General features: G+C 38.8%; 1 protein-coding gene across 9 annotated transcripts in view; it reads left to right on the top strand.

The window, feature by feature from the left end:
* The window catches only part of chl1b (cell adhesion molecule L1-like b), a 91918-nt gene that overhangs the window by 62836 nt on the left and 13039 nt on the right, over positions 1-16043 (top strand). For 7 of the 9 annotated variants that reach the window (XM_032548964.1, XM_032548960.1, XM_032548962.1 and 4 more), the window contains 13 exons: positions 1053-1219; positions 1298-1463; positions 2889-3013; positions 3290-3391; positions 3641-3838; positions 4432-4502; positions 5223-5445; positions 7337-7452; positions 7566-7770; positions 7902-8024; positions 12557-12736; positions 13911-13940; positions 15825-15890. In XM_032548964.1, coding sequence (XP_032404855.1) covers positions 1053-1219; positions 1298-1463; positions 2889-3013; positions 3290-3391; positions 3641-3838; positions 4432-4502; positions 5223-5445; positions 7337-7452; positions 7566-7770; positions 7902-8024; positions 12557-12736; positions 13911-13940; positions 15825-15890 — 1772 coding nt within the window. The remainder of the gene's footprint in view (positions 1-1052; positions 1220-1297; positions 1464-2888; positions 3014-3289; positions 3392-3640; positions 3839-4431; positions 4503-5222; positions 5446-7336; positions 7453-7565; positions 7771-7901; positions 8025-12556; positions 12737-13910; positions 13941-15824; positions 15891-16043) is intronic. The other 2 variants (XM_032548963.1, XM_032548965.1) reach the window with 2 other exon arrangements.

The following is a 16043-nucleotide window of genomic DNA, read 5'->3' as shown; positions in this document are numbered from 1 at the left end:
ACTGACTTAAAAGGATTGAGTCAACTAATATTTTGAAAAGAAATTTAATAAAAAAGTGCTGGTTAAAGCACTTTTTTCTTATAATAAATTGATATTCTTTGACTGAATCACACTAATAAAACAGTGGTATTGTTTTAGATCTGTTTTAGACAGAGGCAGACAACAACCACAACCATTACAACAAGAGCTCCAATGTAAAGGTTTCCTTGTTCATGTGTGTGATTTTATACTTCCATCATGTTCAAAATAAATGAATAAAATAAATAAAGCATATGTCTGTGCTAGGGCGGCCCAGAATTTGTGCCCAGTCACAATTTGTGCCCAGTCACAAATTCTCAGACTTAAATCTGAGAATTTGACAGATTCTCTGTCTAATCTAACTAAACTATTTTGCAAAGATGAATGGACAAAAGGTGGGTAGAGAAACACCAACGATATGGACGTAAAGTTTTACCATCATATTTTGAGATAGTATTGTGATAACAATAAAAGTGAAAGTTGCTTATTACTGTTTTTGTTAACTGTATAGTTGTAAAATAAACTCAAGCATTGGTTATGGCACAGTAATAATAACCCCACAAATATAACCTCTGCTCTTAAAAAAAACAGTGAGTTTTAGGGAATTTTGAAAATGATTAATTAGAATTTATTGTGACAGAGATAAAATTATCATAAGAAATTTATCACAATAAATGGTAAAAAATATGATAAATGCCCACTACTAGAAACACCCGAAAGATTCACTGCTGCAAACGTAGTATTGACTCAGATGTACCAAATACAAATACATTCTACACTATTCAGGTTTGTATTGATAAAAAATATTAAAAACCATCATTCCACTTCATACACTGCTTTGAGTGGATCTATCACAGCAAATCCCATAAAAATACATAGAATTTTGCTTTGATAACAGGACAAAAAGTGTCATGTAAAAGTGTTCCACTTTTGCAGGTATGTGTGTATATTTTCTTACAGTTGCCTTTCTTCATATGTATTCGTACTGAAGTTACCTCAGACTGAATCCTTTTTGTTTTTCCTCCTGTCCTCAGGAGCAGGGATGACTCCTCTGAGTCGGTGGCAGGGCCCCGGTTTACGTTTCATGACAACGGTTCGCTGGAGATCCACTCGGCAGAGAAAGGCGATGCGGGACAGTACACCTGTTTGGCTAAAAACACGGAGGGATCATCCGCCATCGACGCTGTGCTCTACATAAAAGGTAAACACTCGTTCCTTTGCAAACATGTGGCAGCAGCGGTGTGTGTGCTCTGCAGCTAACTCGTCCTTCCTGTGGAAGATCCCACCAGAATAGTGGTGGCCCCAAAGGACCTGCAGATCTTAAAAGGCAGCGCAGCCCAGCTCTCCTGCCTGGCAGAGTACGACGAGTCCTTCAGCAACGACTTTGAGCTCCTGTGGGAGAAAGATAACACACAGATAGTGCTCAACTACACAGAGAATCCCAGGTAAGGCACAGAATTTTGTTTATTTTTAAAATATGGCTGATTTGGTCTCAGCTCAAGTAGTAGTTTTCCTTCTCACAGTACTTGGCAAAAAAATATTTCCACCTTTTGAAGGTTTTTCACATTTCATACCCAAACTTTAAGGTATTTCATGGGGAGTTTTTTGGGGGAATAGCGCAACGTTAAAGGAAAGGAAAGAAAACAATACATATAAAAATCTGAAAAGTGTGGCATGAATGTTTACTTATATGATTTACTTACTTTAATCTTTCTGTTTATCGACTTTTTTTCTTCCTCTTGTCTGGATTTAATGATTTTGTGTGCTCTGTTACTACTTCTTATACTAAAGCTGTGAAGAGTTGAAATTATTTGTAATGAACATATAAGCTTCAGTCTTCACCTCTTCAACACATGAATTATTTTTATTTGACTTCGTTTTGAATTTCTTTGATTTGCAGTTAGAATGTTGATTATTATTATGTGTGCAATTGAGTGTTTTGGACCGAATAAACTATTTGGTCCAAATACACATTTTAAAGCTAAAATGTGTATTTTTTTTTCCTTAATGTTTCTACACTGTGTGTATAACCACATTTTGCCTTCTGCTTTCCTCCATTCAGAACTAACTACCACATTCCCTCAGCATGATGCTGCCACCAACATCTTTCACAGTTTTTAAAGTGTTCAGAGTAATGTTCAGTGGACTTTCTACCACACACTGTAAAAGCACAAAATCTTACAAAGTTTTTTTGGTCTGGTTTTCAGTGCAATCAAAATGAACTTACAAGTAACTTTTCAGCAAGATGTAGGAGTTTGTTTTAAGTCAATAATTTCTTAACATTAATAAAAAATAAAAAACAGTACTAGTTTTACTGGCACTGGCACTAGTTTCACTTTTAACAATATATTCTCCCATGTTATAAGTGAAATAATCTGCCAGTGAAACAAGTACTTTACATCAGTACTAAGGAGTTGTTGGCTTAAAACAAACTCCTGTATCCTGCTGGAAAGTTACTTTAAGTTAGTTTTGTTTACACTAGAAACTAGAAAAAAAACTCTTGGTTAACGTTTTCAGTGTAGTGTTCTATTTGTAGACCAAAAAGTTCAGTTTTGGTCTGTTTTCATAATTGAGACTTCTTGAGGCTTTTTTACCAGTGGTTCTTTACTTGCCACTCAGTAGTAATAGCCATTTCAGTCATAAACTTAATCATGTGATTTACTAGTTGCTCTGGATTTTATTTAAGGGTTCAGAGTTCAGAGGGTGAATAAATAAGCATGGCTCACTTTTCAAATTTTTAGTGGTAAAATAATTAAACATCCATCTTATTTTGTTCCATTTCACAATAAAATCATTTGAATGTGGAAAAGTTGAAAGGGTTTGAATACTGGTTCATTGTTGATTTTGTGTCTGGATGTCTCTGTGAACAGATACATCATGGAGGATGGCTATCTTAACATCAGCGACGTTAGCCATGGAGATCAGGGTGTGTACATTTGTGTGGCGAAGACTCCGCTGGACAGAGACACAGCTTCGGCCTTCCTCATGGTGTTAGGTGAGCACATGCCACAGCATCAGCAAACCCCACAGCTCTGGATTATTGTTTGTGAAGAGATCAGAATGTCAGAAAACACAGAGCAGCAGCGTATCTGACAAGACACGGCTGATGCCTCTCGACCAAAAACACACAGTGCCGGCGATTCAGCTCGTTCCACATCCTCTGACTCTTGGGACGACTTGATCGAACATTTGCTGCTTTGGCCTTTCCTTGCTAGCAGAGATTGATGCCCCTTTGTGTGATTTTGTTTTGTTCTGTTGGGTTGATTTCCAGATGTCCCCGTCGCTCCAGAGAACTTGGTTTTATCTGAGCACAAGAGTAAAAGCGTAAAGCTGGAGTGGATCCCCGGGGACGACCACAACAGCTCCCCTACAGGTACGTAGGTGTAAATGCACATCAAAGCATCAAGGTGTGAATGGCATTAGGACTGCCTTTTGCTCATCATGCTGCATACATAATAAAATTGTTGGATAAAATCTCAAATCCATTATTACTTCATGCAAACATGAATTGTGGTTTGTGCCCCAGAGGAAGAGAGAAGCCAGGAGCGCTCTGCTCAGCGGAGGGTCACAGAAGTGATCTTTGGAAACAGGACACTTTGATTATGTTTCTGTCTCTCACCAGAGTTCATCATCGAGTTTGAGGAAAACAAGTGGGAGCCAGGAAACTGGAAGGAGCTGCTCCGAGTCCCTGGGAACCACAACTCTGCCATCCTCAGGCTCCATGGTCACGTTGAGTATCGCTTCCGTGTTTACGCCATCAGCGCCATCGGAGCGGGGCTGCCTAGCGAACCCACGGAGAGATACAAGACCCCCCCGTCAGGTGGGACACGCCCTCCTCTGTTATTCCACAATGTGATACGTTCCCCGACAACTCCACAGTTCAGGACACTTTAGGCATCCTTAAAAAGTCTTAAGTTAATTTGGCTAAAATTAAGGTCTTGAAATGTCTTCAATTAGTAAAAATCAGGGTCCATACACACAAAAGTTTTTAAACTTTTGCTGCACTAACTTTGGAGATAAAAACAATTCAAATGAACTACAGAAGACAGTCTCAAATGAGATGGTTGAAGCTACCGCTAACTAGTAGCTAATATACTTTTGCTAGCTAGTTGGCTAGATTTTTTGCTTCTATCATTGGCACAAACCCGGGTTCACAGTGCTGGTTGTGCTTTATTTTTATGCAGTGAAGTTCCCCCAACCATCCCCTATATTTATAGTTTTTTCTGTCTTAAATTTCATTCAAGGTGGCATTAAAAAGGTCTTAAAACATCTGAAATGTGACTTGTTGAAACCTGCAGATACCTTGTTAAAGGGAGCCACTCCTGCCACTGTTGTTGAAAATCTGCTCTCTTTCACTGCTGACGTCTCCTACTAACAATGCTGACAAAAATCTATATCCTTTCTTTTTTACAGCCCCTGACAAGAACCCAGAAAATATCAAAATCGAAGGTCATTTGCCACATGAAATGAATATCAACTGGGAGGTAAGAAGCAGAGCCTGGCCTTTTATTATCCTGTTATTTCCATATTCTGCAATTCGTCCTACCTTTGCATAGCGAACCCCCCATCCACCCCCACGCCTCCTTCTGCTTCAGTTCATAGAATTCCTCTCAGCGATCACAGATGAAGTTTTATCAATGTTTCATTTGCAAGCAGCAATAATTTAAGAAGCAGAAACGGTCCATTTCTGATATTTTCACGTTCCGTGGAGATCTGAAGAAAAACCTTCTTATCTGGGATCACTGTGAATATGTTTCTATTGAACGCGGCTCCTTTTCTTTGATTAGAAAGCAAACGAGAAGACTGTGAAAAGAAAACCTTTTAACACTGGCAGTCATCCATTTGGCTTTTATTGTAGAAAGATGAATCTCTCCTTCACTTATTATCTGCTTGCCCTGTCTTGGTAATGCAGCCCCTGATTTGTAGATTCCAGCTCTCCCATTGTTAATGATTTTCTTTTGTGGATAATGGCATCTTATTCTATTTCTCACACTTTTGATTCCTATGAGGAGAGGAATCTTTTCATCTGCGGCGTATGTATTAAACAAATCTGACCACGTCAGCGGCTCCATTGTTTTATTACACATTGTGATGAAATTCTCCCACAGAGCCTTGTGCAGCTCACCACACACTCTGGGATTTGACACCAACCGGTGACAATACATCAATGAAACTTTTCTATTCTTCCTGTCTCCGCCGTCCAGCCGCTGCTGCCCATCGAGCACAACGGCCCCGGCCTGGAGTACAAGGTGAGCTACAGGCGGCAGGATGGGCAGGAGGAGTGGACGGAGCACACCGTGAAGAGGCACTCGTTTGTGGTGCGGAACACTCCCACCTTCGTTCCCTACGAGGTGAAGATCCAGGCCAGGAACAACCAGGGCTGGGGGCCCGAGCCCAGGATTGTGAGCGGATACTCAGGAGAGGACTGTGAGTTTTGATGGAAGCTACTGTCGTTCATGTTTCAGTCTTAGGTGACTTTATGGCACAGGAAGAAGCTAGTTGACGAGGATGCATTTCAGAGATTCTTTCTCTTTCCTTCTTAAAGGGACATTATTATGTAAAATCCACTTTTTTAGCTTTATATCATATTATGTCATTCTCTCATCAAAAGGAAGCACTGTTGTGATGACCAGGAAGTGTCGTAAAGAGCAGGAGCTTCTTAAAAAGACAGAGACCAGTTTCAAGGCATCAAAGTCAAACTTTTTTTAAGTCACTTGTGGTTACTTGGTTGTGCTATAAAGTGGCTTTAAAAAAGATGAAAAAGACATATTAAAAAATTTAATTTATCATTTATTCAACAAGAAAATAAAATCGATGCGAAAAAATAATTAGAGATTAGAATTTAACATTAAATAATCTAGAATAAAATGAAGAAAATCATCCTCACCACCACTGCCATGTTTCACTTGGAGATATGATAAATGAATAGATAAATAGATACCAGAGCAGAGTCATCTAAAACTAAACTCTGCTCAAAGATTAATCACATCATGATGAAGATGCTGCTTAGACTATCTGCTCATGTATCGCTCACTGTTTTAAATCTCATTTCACACATTTTTTCCATTAACAAGACACAAAATTAAAGAAAATAGAACATCCCAACACTTAGCTGAGAAATGGTAGCTTTCATGAAAAAATTAAATGGTGTGAGAATTGAGTTTGTACAGTTTGGAATAGAGAGGAAAATGGAGGAAAAAACTATAATTAAGTCTCAAGCTAGTTACTTAAAGCTGAATGTCTTATTCCTATTTTTTAATTATAAAATCAGATATTTTAGATGAACAGACTTCACATATCCAGACATGAAACATAACAAATCCAGCCCATCTTATTTATTACTTCCATTTTTGCAGTGTAAGTGCAGTATGTTGGAGTTTAAAGGGAGCATCTTCTCATTTCTGTGTGCATTGCCTGCTGCGGTGTTGTAGTCCAAAAGAAAAATAAACTCAGGCATTGGTTGAAAGCAAACTAGTTATGTACTATAAAAAATGACTTCCACTGCTTATAGCAGAGGGTCATACCCTGTTTTTATCCTGTTTCTGTCTGGTGGTTTGTTATTTTTTGTGTAAATGTCAATTTTTACTTCTTACTATGTGAACTGTGCTCTGTCCTGTGAATTCCATGGTGACACTTTTGGTTTTTTCTGCTTACTTATCTTAGGACAAAGGGTGAAGTTTAGCTATTGTGCTAATTCCTGCATATTGACACTGCCGTGAATTGTGGTAATGTACATTAATGTGCACTGTCCTAATGAAGTAAAATAAAATTGAGTTAAATAAGTGCACATTATTAACCTGAACACATCATCCCCACTGTGAAACATAGTGGTGGAGATGCTTCTCTTCTTCATGTTTTGTGATGTTGTGGATAGTTCAGCTCATTATAGAGAAGAGGCAGATTGTTTTGGTTTTGGACCTAATCTTGTTTTGATGTTCAGGTACAGCTTGGCTCTAGCTGGGTCTGGGGTAGGAAGTGGGGGTAAGTTGTGGAGGGGGGGGACAAGAGGGAGGTGTGAATTGTATGACTTCCTCTGAGGCTTAAAACTAGGAGTCACACAAACCTGTACTTCCTGTGTTCAGCCTTCTTCTGGACGTGTCCTGTGGAGGTCACCTCAGGTCATGACTCCTCTTTAGTGTCGTGTGCTGTCAGTAATGTAGCGCTAGCTCATTAGCCCAACCCTGTAAGTCCGTTTTTTATAGATATCCATGAGAGAAGATTTGTGAATCATAAGTGTGTTTTGTTTTTGTAGATTATTAGGTTTTCTTAGAAAAGCTGCAGTTCCTCTAACTTCTGACGTGTGTGTTTGCCTCTGCAGTTCCCTCTGCTGCACCTGACGACGTAGCTGTGGAGGTGATGAACAGCTCAGCAATCAGAGTGACCTGGACACGCGTCCACAAGGACAGTCTCCATGGACATCTGGGAGGCTACAGGGTAATGCCTCAGAAAACATGGCTTTGCTTTCAGACCCAGCTTAAGAGGAGTGGCCACAACCTTGCTACTCCCAACATGTGTATAAGGTAGAAACTGTCTGTCCTCTGCTTCAGATAAACTGGTGGCGCCTGCGCAGCCTGGTGGACTCCAAGAAAAGCCACAGAGACAAACACTCTCTGGCGTTCCCCGGGGATCGGACCCACGGCACCGTGCCAGGCCTGACGCCCTTCTCTGAGTACAGTCTCATCGTCATGACCTTCAACGGGAGAGGCAACGGTCCGGGCAGCCATCCGGTCAACTTCAAAACCCCAGAGGGAGGTAGGGTTGTAGAAAAGCAGCGTGAGGCGCATTGATTCACAGCCTCTGAAGGAAACATCCAATAATAACCAAGAAAGTAGGTTACTGCTGCCGACAGTGCTTATTGTGTGTGTTTGTTCTTCGCCCCACAGTCCCAGAGAAAAACCCAGTTTTGAGGGTCACGGATGTAAAGAGGAACTCAGTGTCTCTGGCCTGGGCCCCTCCTTTGGAGCCCAATGGGATTCTAACAGGATATGTACTGGAGTACCAGCTCAGTATGTATCGCTCAGGAAAATGACATGCTTTCTTTTTATGCTTCCACCACAAAGTTTATAAATATGAGTGCATAAATATTTAAGTATTTACAGTTTGGGAACAGTAACAATATTATGAGCTTAGTTTAAAACAAATGAAATGTTTATGCTTAGTTTATACTTCCTTTGTTACATTGGACTAAGTTTAGGCCGGTATGAGATTCTCACTGGCTGCGTTTCCATTGACTACCTGGACATTTCCAATTTAAACTTGCTTAATGAAAACATGCCAGTTTCAAAAAAACTTGTCTTTTGATCAAAAGTTTTTGGTGCTAGGATGAGGTGGCTTATTCGACCGTTTCAAAATTGGTTTGTTTCCCAAAACTGTAAAGGAAACACTTTTTTAAAGCACATGTTCAACAATCGCATGTTACCACTGGCATAAACCACGAAGAAGAAGACGACAGGAAATATGTGAACAAACTTGTTCATGTGTGTTTTTAATTGTTTCTTATTTAATGGAAACACCTCAATTTCAAAATTGTGTTTTTTTTTTTTACATTAACGGAGTATAGACAAGGTCTTGTACACATTTGTAATGGAAATGCAGCTATTGTGTGATATCATTTAGTAAAACTACTGTTTTAAGTAAGCATAGTGTTTGCACAAAAATTTCAAAACAAAAATGTATATTATGATGTAATACATGAGCAGATGATGCTCATGTTCAATTCAATTTCTTTATATTGCACCAATTCACAACGAATGACGTCTAGAAACAATTTACAAAAAAATTACTTCAATTCAGTCACACATATATTCCAAATGATCCTAGTTATCAAACGTTGCAATAAGCTGATTAATTACTGACTTGCAGCTTTCACTCCTCCCAGACGAACATTCAGAGACGATATGTTGTTAAATTTACATTAGTCCCTCACACAGAGCATGCATGTAGCGACAGTAGAGAGGGAAAAAAAAACCTTTCAACAGGAAGAAACATCCATCAGAACCAGAACCGTTTTCAATATGAAGACTGATACCGAAGAAGAAAGGTCAGATACACAGGGGTACTTTCTATGTTAATGAAAAGTAAAACGTTAACAGCAGAAGAGGCAGAACGGTTAGTTGTTGGCAGCATTGTCTCAGCCAGGAAGGCACCACCACTCAGCAGTACGCTAGACCAAGTGTAGCTTAAATGGAGAAAAAAATAACAGAGAAAACATAAACCTAGCAGCAAATAATGTAAATTGGGGAGTAGTAGAAGAAGAACGTGATGAAAAATGGTCAGTGTGTCCTCCAGAAGCCTACTGCAGCATCAGTACAGAAATGGGTCAGAATATTTTAAGCCAGCCTAACTAAAAGCTTTACAAAAAATCAAACTTTTGGTCCTACTTTTAAAAGTCGACAACATCAATTTGACTTAACATCACTTTTGCTTTATTTTCAGGATCACAAATTGGCTTTTTTCCACATTTTTCAAACTTTGCTAGATACAAAAAGTGTTTTCAGAGAAAGAGTTTATCCATATGCTATTGTCATCACTAATAATACATAAAAAACAATTAAACACTTAGGGAATTAGAAACCTTTGTTTTGTTCAAGATAACAAACAAGAGAGCATTTTAAATGGTTCAGAATCTGGTTCTTTTTTAGAAAATACAAAGTAAATAAATAGAAGTTTTGAAACCAGAACCTTTAAAATGTTGGTATACCATGAGACCAAAACTCGATCCAGCCTAAATTAGACTATAAATGTGTAGTTTTTGACATTGGCTTTAAGAAGGATGTCTGAAAAGACAGAAGGTGAGTTTCTGGCCTGTTGTTGATGATTGTGCATGCAGCCCTTGGTTTTTAACAGAGAAGCATATTCATCCTGGTATAAGGATATGTTGGGCAGGATAGGTGTTTTGCATCACAATCATGAGCAGTTCTGGCTCAGTCCATTAGAATCTAATTGTCCTGACTCAAATACATCCCTATTTGGATATCCTTAGCTTGCAGTTCCTGAGGACATTATCCAGACACATCACATGTCCAAATGCTTTGCTGATCTTAAGCAGAAGTCATAAGAAAGGTAATGACCAACTTCTAATAACGTCGTAGTGCAACATTTCCTCGGCTAATTGGGTCTGATTTGGTCACTGCGCAGGAGGGCCAGGCATCAGGCGGCATTCAGGAAAGGACTTTTCTGGTTGTGCGCCACAGCAATTAGGCTGATAGGCTCTCTGAAGTGTGACTTTTTGTTGAAGTCCCCTTGACGGAAGTCATGCGCGAAACGTTGAGGATAATGCAGCCAGCTGTTGAGAGTATCATCAATGACACAAGTGGAGTCTCAAGCTCCAGCGCATCTGTTCAGCAATAATATCAGATCCTACAGGTTTCTGATGAACGTCTGCTGTGACACTTTTCAGAGTTTGCAACAGGATTTGAATCCCTGGCAAATTTCCTTGAAGTAGTTTATTTTTTTAAGTTGTCATCAGAACAGACCAGCAACATTCCAGACACTGAACTGCTGACAGAAATGCTCATTAAACTACAATGAAATTAATTTATTATTTCATTATTTAATATATCATATAAGTAAATACACCCCTCAATTTTCTGCAGATATTCCATTATTTCTTTGATTCGGTACAATCACTGCTACCAGTTTATTTGTTGGGAAGAATCACGGTTTCTGTACTTAAACAAACATTAGACAGGGGCGTTTTACTGTGTGCACATTTTTAATTATTCTTTGTCCCAAAACAATGAAATCCAACATTGCAGCTGTCTGGCATTATATATGCTTTAAATGTTTTCCCAATGACATTTACTAGCCAAACTAAAATCTTCAATTTAGCAGAGAGCTAACATATTACAAAACACAGTCATCATTTTAACTTAGTCACAATATACAAGAACAGCCTGGAACACCTAAACACAAAACAGCAAGTCTAAATACAATAAATCTTCCTGCAGCTGGGTACATAACCATTAATACAGAATGTGACAGAAACAATTCAGGATACACTAGCTGACTGCAAAATTATCAGGGTAACTAGCATGCTAGCACCGAATTGCTACCACTATCTCATCATTTCCGTCTCAAAACAGAGTCTACATAAGACCAGTTAATTTTATATCAAATAGTATTTGTTTAAAACCATGTGATAATTTTATCTGTGGTGCTTAATAAACTTTACCAACATGTAATTAAACAATGTGTAATTACAAAATTAGGGCTAGCCAAGTAGACCAAGAGACTTCAGGGAAGCACTGCCACCTTGTGGTGTGCCTGGGTACAACACGGCCACGCCACATTCTTTACCCATCTAATGTTTGTTGCACTTTCACTGTACAAGCCATACGTGATAGAAAATACAGTTATCTTTTATCTAACAAGGTCCTTTTACTGGCAAATTTCTACAGATACCAGTAAATTTTAAGGAGTCCCTTATTCAGAATTCCACTGAAAACACAATTTTTGCTTAATTCTTTGTTTCAAAGTATCATTTGGATTTAAAATGCAAAACTGCTGAACGTATCATTCCTTTTTTATTTGCAGCTTTTGTGTTTGTGCAGATGGGGTTGAGGCACAATACGAACACTTCCAACCAGTCTAGTGTAGCTTGCACTGTTCTGAACTGAAATACTGTTCTAAGTGGGAGTCGAAAACAACGTTGGCTTTGGTTCATTCTGTGTAGCAAAATCCTGGCTTGTTTCACACTTCATAAAGCCAACCGTGTTTGGCGCCGGCTGAAGAATATTTGGACTTGTTGTTGTTTGTCGCGAGTGTGCAAGCCAGAGTCTGCAGCCTTTCGCCAGTTCACTGTACAAGATAGAGAACACAAGCTGGCAGGCCACAGGGTTTCTGGGAAAGTTACAACATAAAGCATTAGCAAGATGGAAACATCCGGCTGGTGGCCTTTTTTTCTCTCTCTGCTCCAGTGTGGATTGCATAATTTGCCAAAAAGACAATTTCATCCCTTGAAAGAAAACTGAACAAGAATCAAAATTTTTACTGAAGAGGAGAGGAGGACCCGGGTGGAAGGAATTCACACTGAAGCATTCATGTCAGCATTTCTGTTGCTCTTAAAGTGAGGAAAAACATTGCACCTCTTCCACAGCAAAGGTCACCTTAACACCTGCTGGGTTTGTTTTTGTTACTAAGAACATAAATGTCATCTTTATACCTAGTTGGCTGCCTTACAGTCTGAAAAATGAGATGCAATCAGAAAGCAGACATCAAAAACACAAAGACGATTGAGTTTTAAATGGACAGTAGGTAACATACTGAGTTCACTTTTTAAAAAGAAAGAAGAGGTGCATTATCTACCTGTTTCTTTGTGAGTTTTTATCAACTGAAGAACATTAAGTTAAATCCAAATTATTTATACTTTCTGAAAATCTTGGTTTAAAGTTTTTCTTACCAGCACATTTTCTACTTACTGTTTTCCTGCAAGTGATAAATGAAGCAAAACCTTCCAAGTTTGTGTCAGTTAACAAGTAGATAGTTATAACTGAATGTTCTACCAGAATTAAAGCTGTATTTTCCTTAATTTCTTTAGTTAATGACACAGAGGAAGTTGGGCCTCTGCAGGCTGTGAACATCAGCAACCCTGACACCACGAAGTGGATCCTGCATGAATTAGAGCCTCTGAGCAAATACAAGTTGTATCTTCGCTCCTGCACTGCGGTTGGCTGTGGGCCCGTTGTCAGCGAGGAGAGCACCACCGCCCTGGAAACAAGTGAGTGACTGTTTAGACTGTAGCTGCATTTCCATTACAAATGTGGGCAAAACTTTGTTGATATTCTGCAAATGTTGAAAAGACACAATTTTGCATGTGTGGTGTTTCTATTCAAAAGGAAACACAATTAAAATCACACATGAATAAGTTTGTGATAAGTCATTAAAAACATGCCACGCCACCATGCGCCTTCCATTTTCTGTTGACCATGTGACTCTTGAGGCAAAAAAAGTTTCCATTGCAGTTTTGCGAAATACACCACCTCATTTTAGAGCAAAAGCTTTTTATTGAAAGATGTGTGTTTTTTTAAATTTCCGTGTTTCCATTAAGCAAATTTATTTTCAGAATTCCAAGTTGCGCAATTTTCAATTTAATGGCCAATAGAACTGCAGGTAATGTCCACTAAGAGGCAGGCAGAAATTAGTGCATTCTCCTCTGCGAGGCGTTCACAGGCCACCTGTTCATGAAAATATCTTTCCCTTTGTCACCATGACAACGCAGGATAAGAAATAAAACAATGAAATGATCATCTGAAAGAGGGCTTTACATTTAGTAGCGTAAAATAAACTATCACAAATAGCTGATGTGTTGGAATTAATTACCAGCTAGTTTGTAGCTTCTAATCTTTTCAAATGCATACTTGACTTCAGAAAGCCATTTTTATTTACCTGCGTATCTGTTAACACCAATAATTGCTGGATGGCTTTTTTTTTTTTTTTTATCCAAGAAATTGGCAGCACAGGGGCTCATTATGCAAAAAAATCCTCAGTGTTTACAGACAGAATCCTCATAATCACAGAAATACACTTAATTGGCTTTTGTTTATTTGTAAGCTGAAAAGCCAGTGGAAATGATTACAGGGAGGATGACTCACTTTTGTCATGTCGCTACTTGTAATTTTGCCGGGTGGCTTTGTGCATGTTGGAGGGAGAATGAAAACCTTTTGTGGCAGCTCTGCTTTCAGTCTGAGCTCCAAACATGTCGGTGTTGTTTCTGCTAATGGTCCTCTGTCTGCACTCTCATACGCCACTAAATAGTGCATTGCTTTCTGATTTTGCTTTGATCATGACAGTGTGTGTGGTGAATTTGTATGTGAAGGTGTGTGTCTACTTGGCCATGCAATGTCTGTCTCCTCTTCCTTTCATTTTTGTTCTTTGGTTGTGTTTTCTTGCAGCTTCTTCTTTGGCTCCTACTGTTGGCATCAGTATGTTGATCTATGTTTATGCAGAAAGCGGGGTGTCGTACCAACACACACTCTGTTTGTAACTTTATGCAGTTTACAATGGTATTCATGTGTTGTCATTTTACAACCACAGACTTCAACATATTTTATTGGATTTTAACTTATAGGCCAAAACATATTAGAACAAAATTGAATCTGTGATTTTCAAACTTTTTTGTTGGTAAAATTTTGAAAAGTCTTTTCTCAGTCTTTCCAGTTTTTCACAATTCTGCAACACAAAGAAATTCACATGAAGGCAACAGAGCCCCACATTTTTGCATCCTCCCGATCAACATCAAAACTCTGAAACATTTGATTATGCACAAGGGGAGGACAATTAACATCAATTTACTCTGTTTCCTTCTTGCAGACTTTGGAGAGGGTTTAATGAGGAAAAGGTGTCGCAAAATTCCTTGCAAATATCTGTAAAATAGCACAGTAAAATCAGTGATTTTGATTGAAATAAAACAGCAAAAAATCTGAGTGATTAACTTCTATCCAGTCTCACTAATGTCAATGTTGTAAATCAGTCATTTGCTGCGATTCCAACTGTAAGTCGTTTGGGGTCTGTCTGTCTCTACGTCTAAAGACAGATTTGTTTTAGATATTCTTCTATTCTTGTTTTTTAATTGCTGTGGTTCTCTGACTGGGTGGAGAGCAATGATTGTGGCCATTAATTTTTTAGTCTTGCTACAAATTCTCAGTTGGATCTGGACTGGGCCATTCCAACACAGGTTTTGATCTAATTATTTACATGGTAGCTGCATCTTTGGAGTTGTTCTCCTGCAGCAAGATTAACCTTCACCTCACTGTCATGTCTTTACAGTCACTAAAAAGGTTTGCTTCAAGAACTGCCTTGAAGTTAGTTTCAACCATTTCATCATCAACTTTGTGTGGCTTTCCTGTTCCTACAGAAAAATCGCATCCCCACAGCATGATGCAGCCGCCACCATTTGTCACACATAGGAATTTGTACCATGCACCTGTCTGCTGTGTTCCTTGGTCTTCATGATGTGTTTGTTCTCTAATGTTCTCTAACAAATCTCTGAGATTTATACTTTTCATATAATTGTTGAGGTGATTTCTGAAGGCAGTTTGGATAATATTTGATTAAGTGACAGTAGGCTGAACAGGTCCAAATATAAATGTATAGCAGACTTTCTCAGAAATGTATGTGTTCAAATTTATTATTTCCGTTTTCTTCTTCATGTTCTACATAAATGTTCACATAAATTCCCATTAAAATTGTTTGAAGTTTGTGGGTGTAATGTAGTGCAACACTTGAATACCTTCCCCAGGTTCTGTCTGAATTTTAAAATGGTGTTTGTTGGTATGAGTCGTCCTGTGATGTACATAGCAGTTGCATGTTGTAGCCGTAGCAGGGCAGACATCAGTGCATGCTGTAGGCCTCAGTTCCAACCAACAGGAAGCGTTTTATTTGTCTGATGTTCCAGCTCGCCCTCAGATGTTTGACCCCCTCTGTTGTTTGCAGAGAGCACTTGGTGCCTCCTTTCATTAGAAAAATGTCAACTTCCTTACACTAAAAGTTCGTGGCTTCCTCTCTAATAACAGTGCTAATGAGTAAGCTAATTATAAACTCCTATTAATCGTCCCCTATTAGCACCTGTAAATGAATGTTGACTTTTTATCCTAGCAACAGCAGCCTCAGTGCTTCATGTCAAAACTCTAGCTAAGGTAATAAATTATGCTTTGTATAATTTATACTGCCTTGTGTTTGGAAACTAGTGGAGCTCTTTTGTAGATTTGTAGTCACTAATTTTAGCCCAGGATAGCGCTATGCTAACAATAGAATGTAGCTCCTGCTAGCTTTGCTTCTGGTAACCACAAGATGTGTTTTTCTTTTAGGAAAGTCTCTCTCAACTCCGACCACTCCAAAGTCACATGTGACCAAACCCACTCGTCCCAACATAGGTATAGCAGCAGTTCTGATACAAACAGCAAGAAAACACGTAAAAATGCTGACAAAGCTTTTTGTAAAATCAACCCAACTCACTAAAGAATATGTGACAAATTATTTTTCTTTCTTTCTTTGGGTTTATTTCAAATGTAATGGACAAAGATGAC

Source organism: Xiphophorus hellerii, chromosome 20 (genome assembly GCF_003331165.1).
Source record: "Xiphophorus hellerii strain 12219 chromosome 20, Xiphophorus_hellerii-4.1, whole genome shotgun sequence".
Classification (NCBI taxonomy): Eukaryota; Metazoa; Chordata; class Actinopteri; order Cyprinodontiformes; family Poeciliidae; genus Xiphophorus; species Xiphophorus hellerii.
This window is presented reverse-complemented; position numbering and strand designations above follow the sequence as displayed.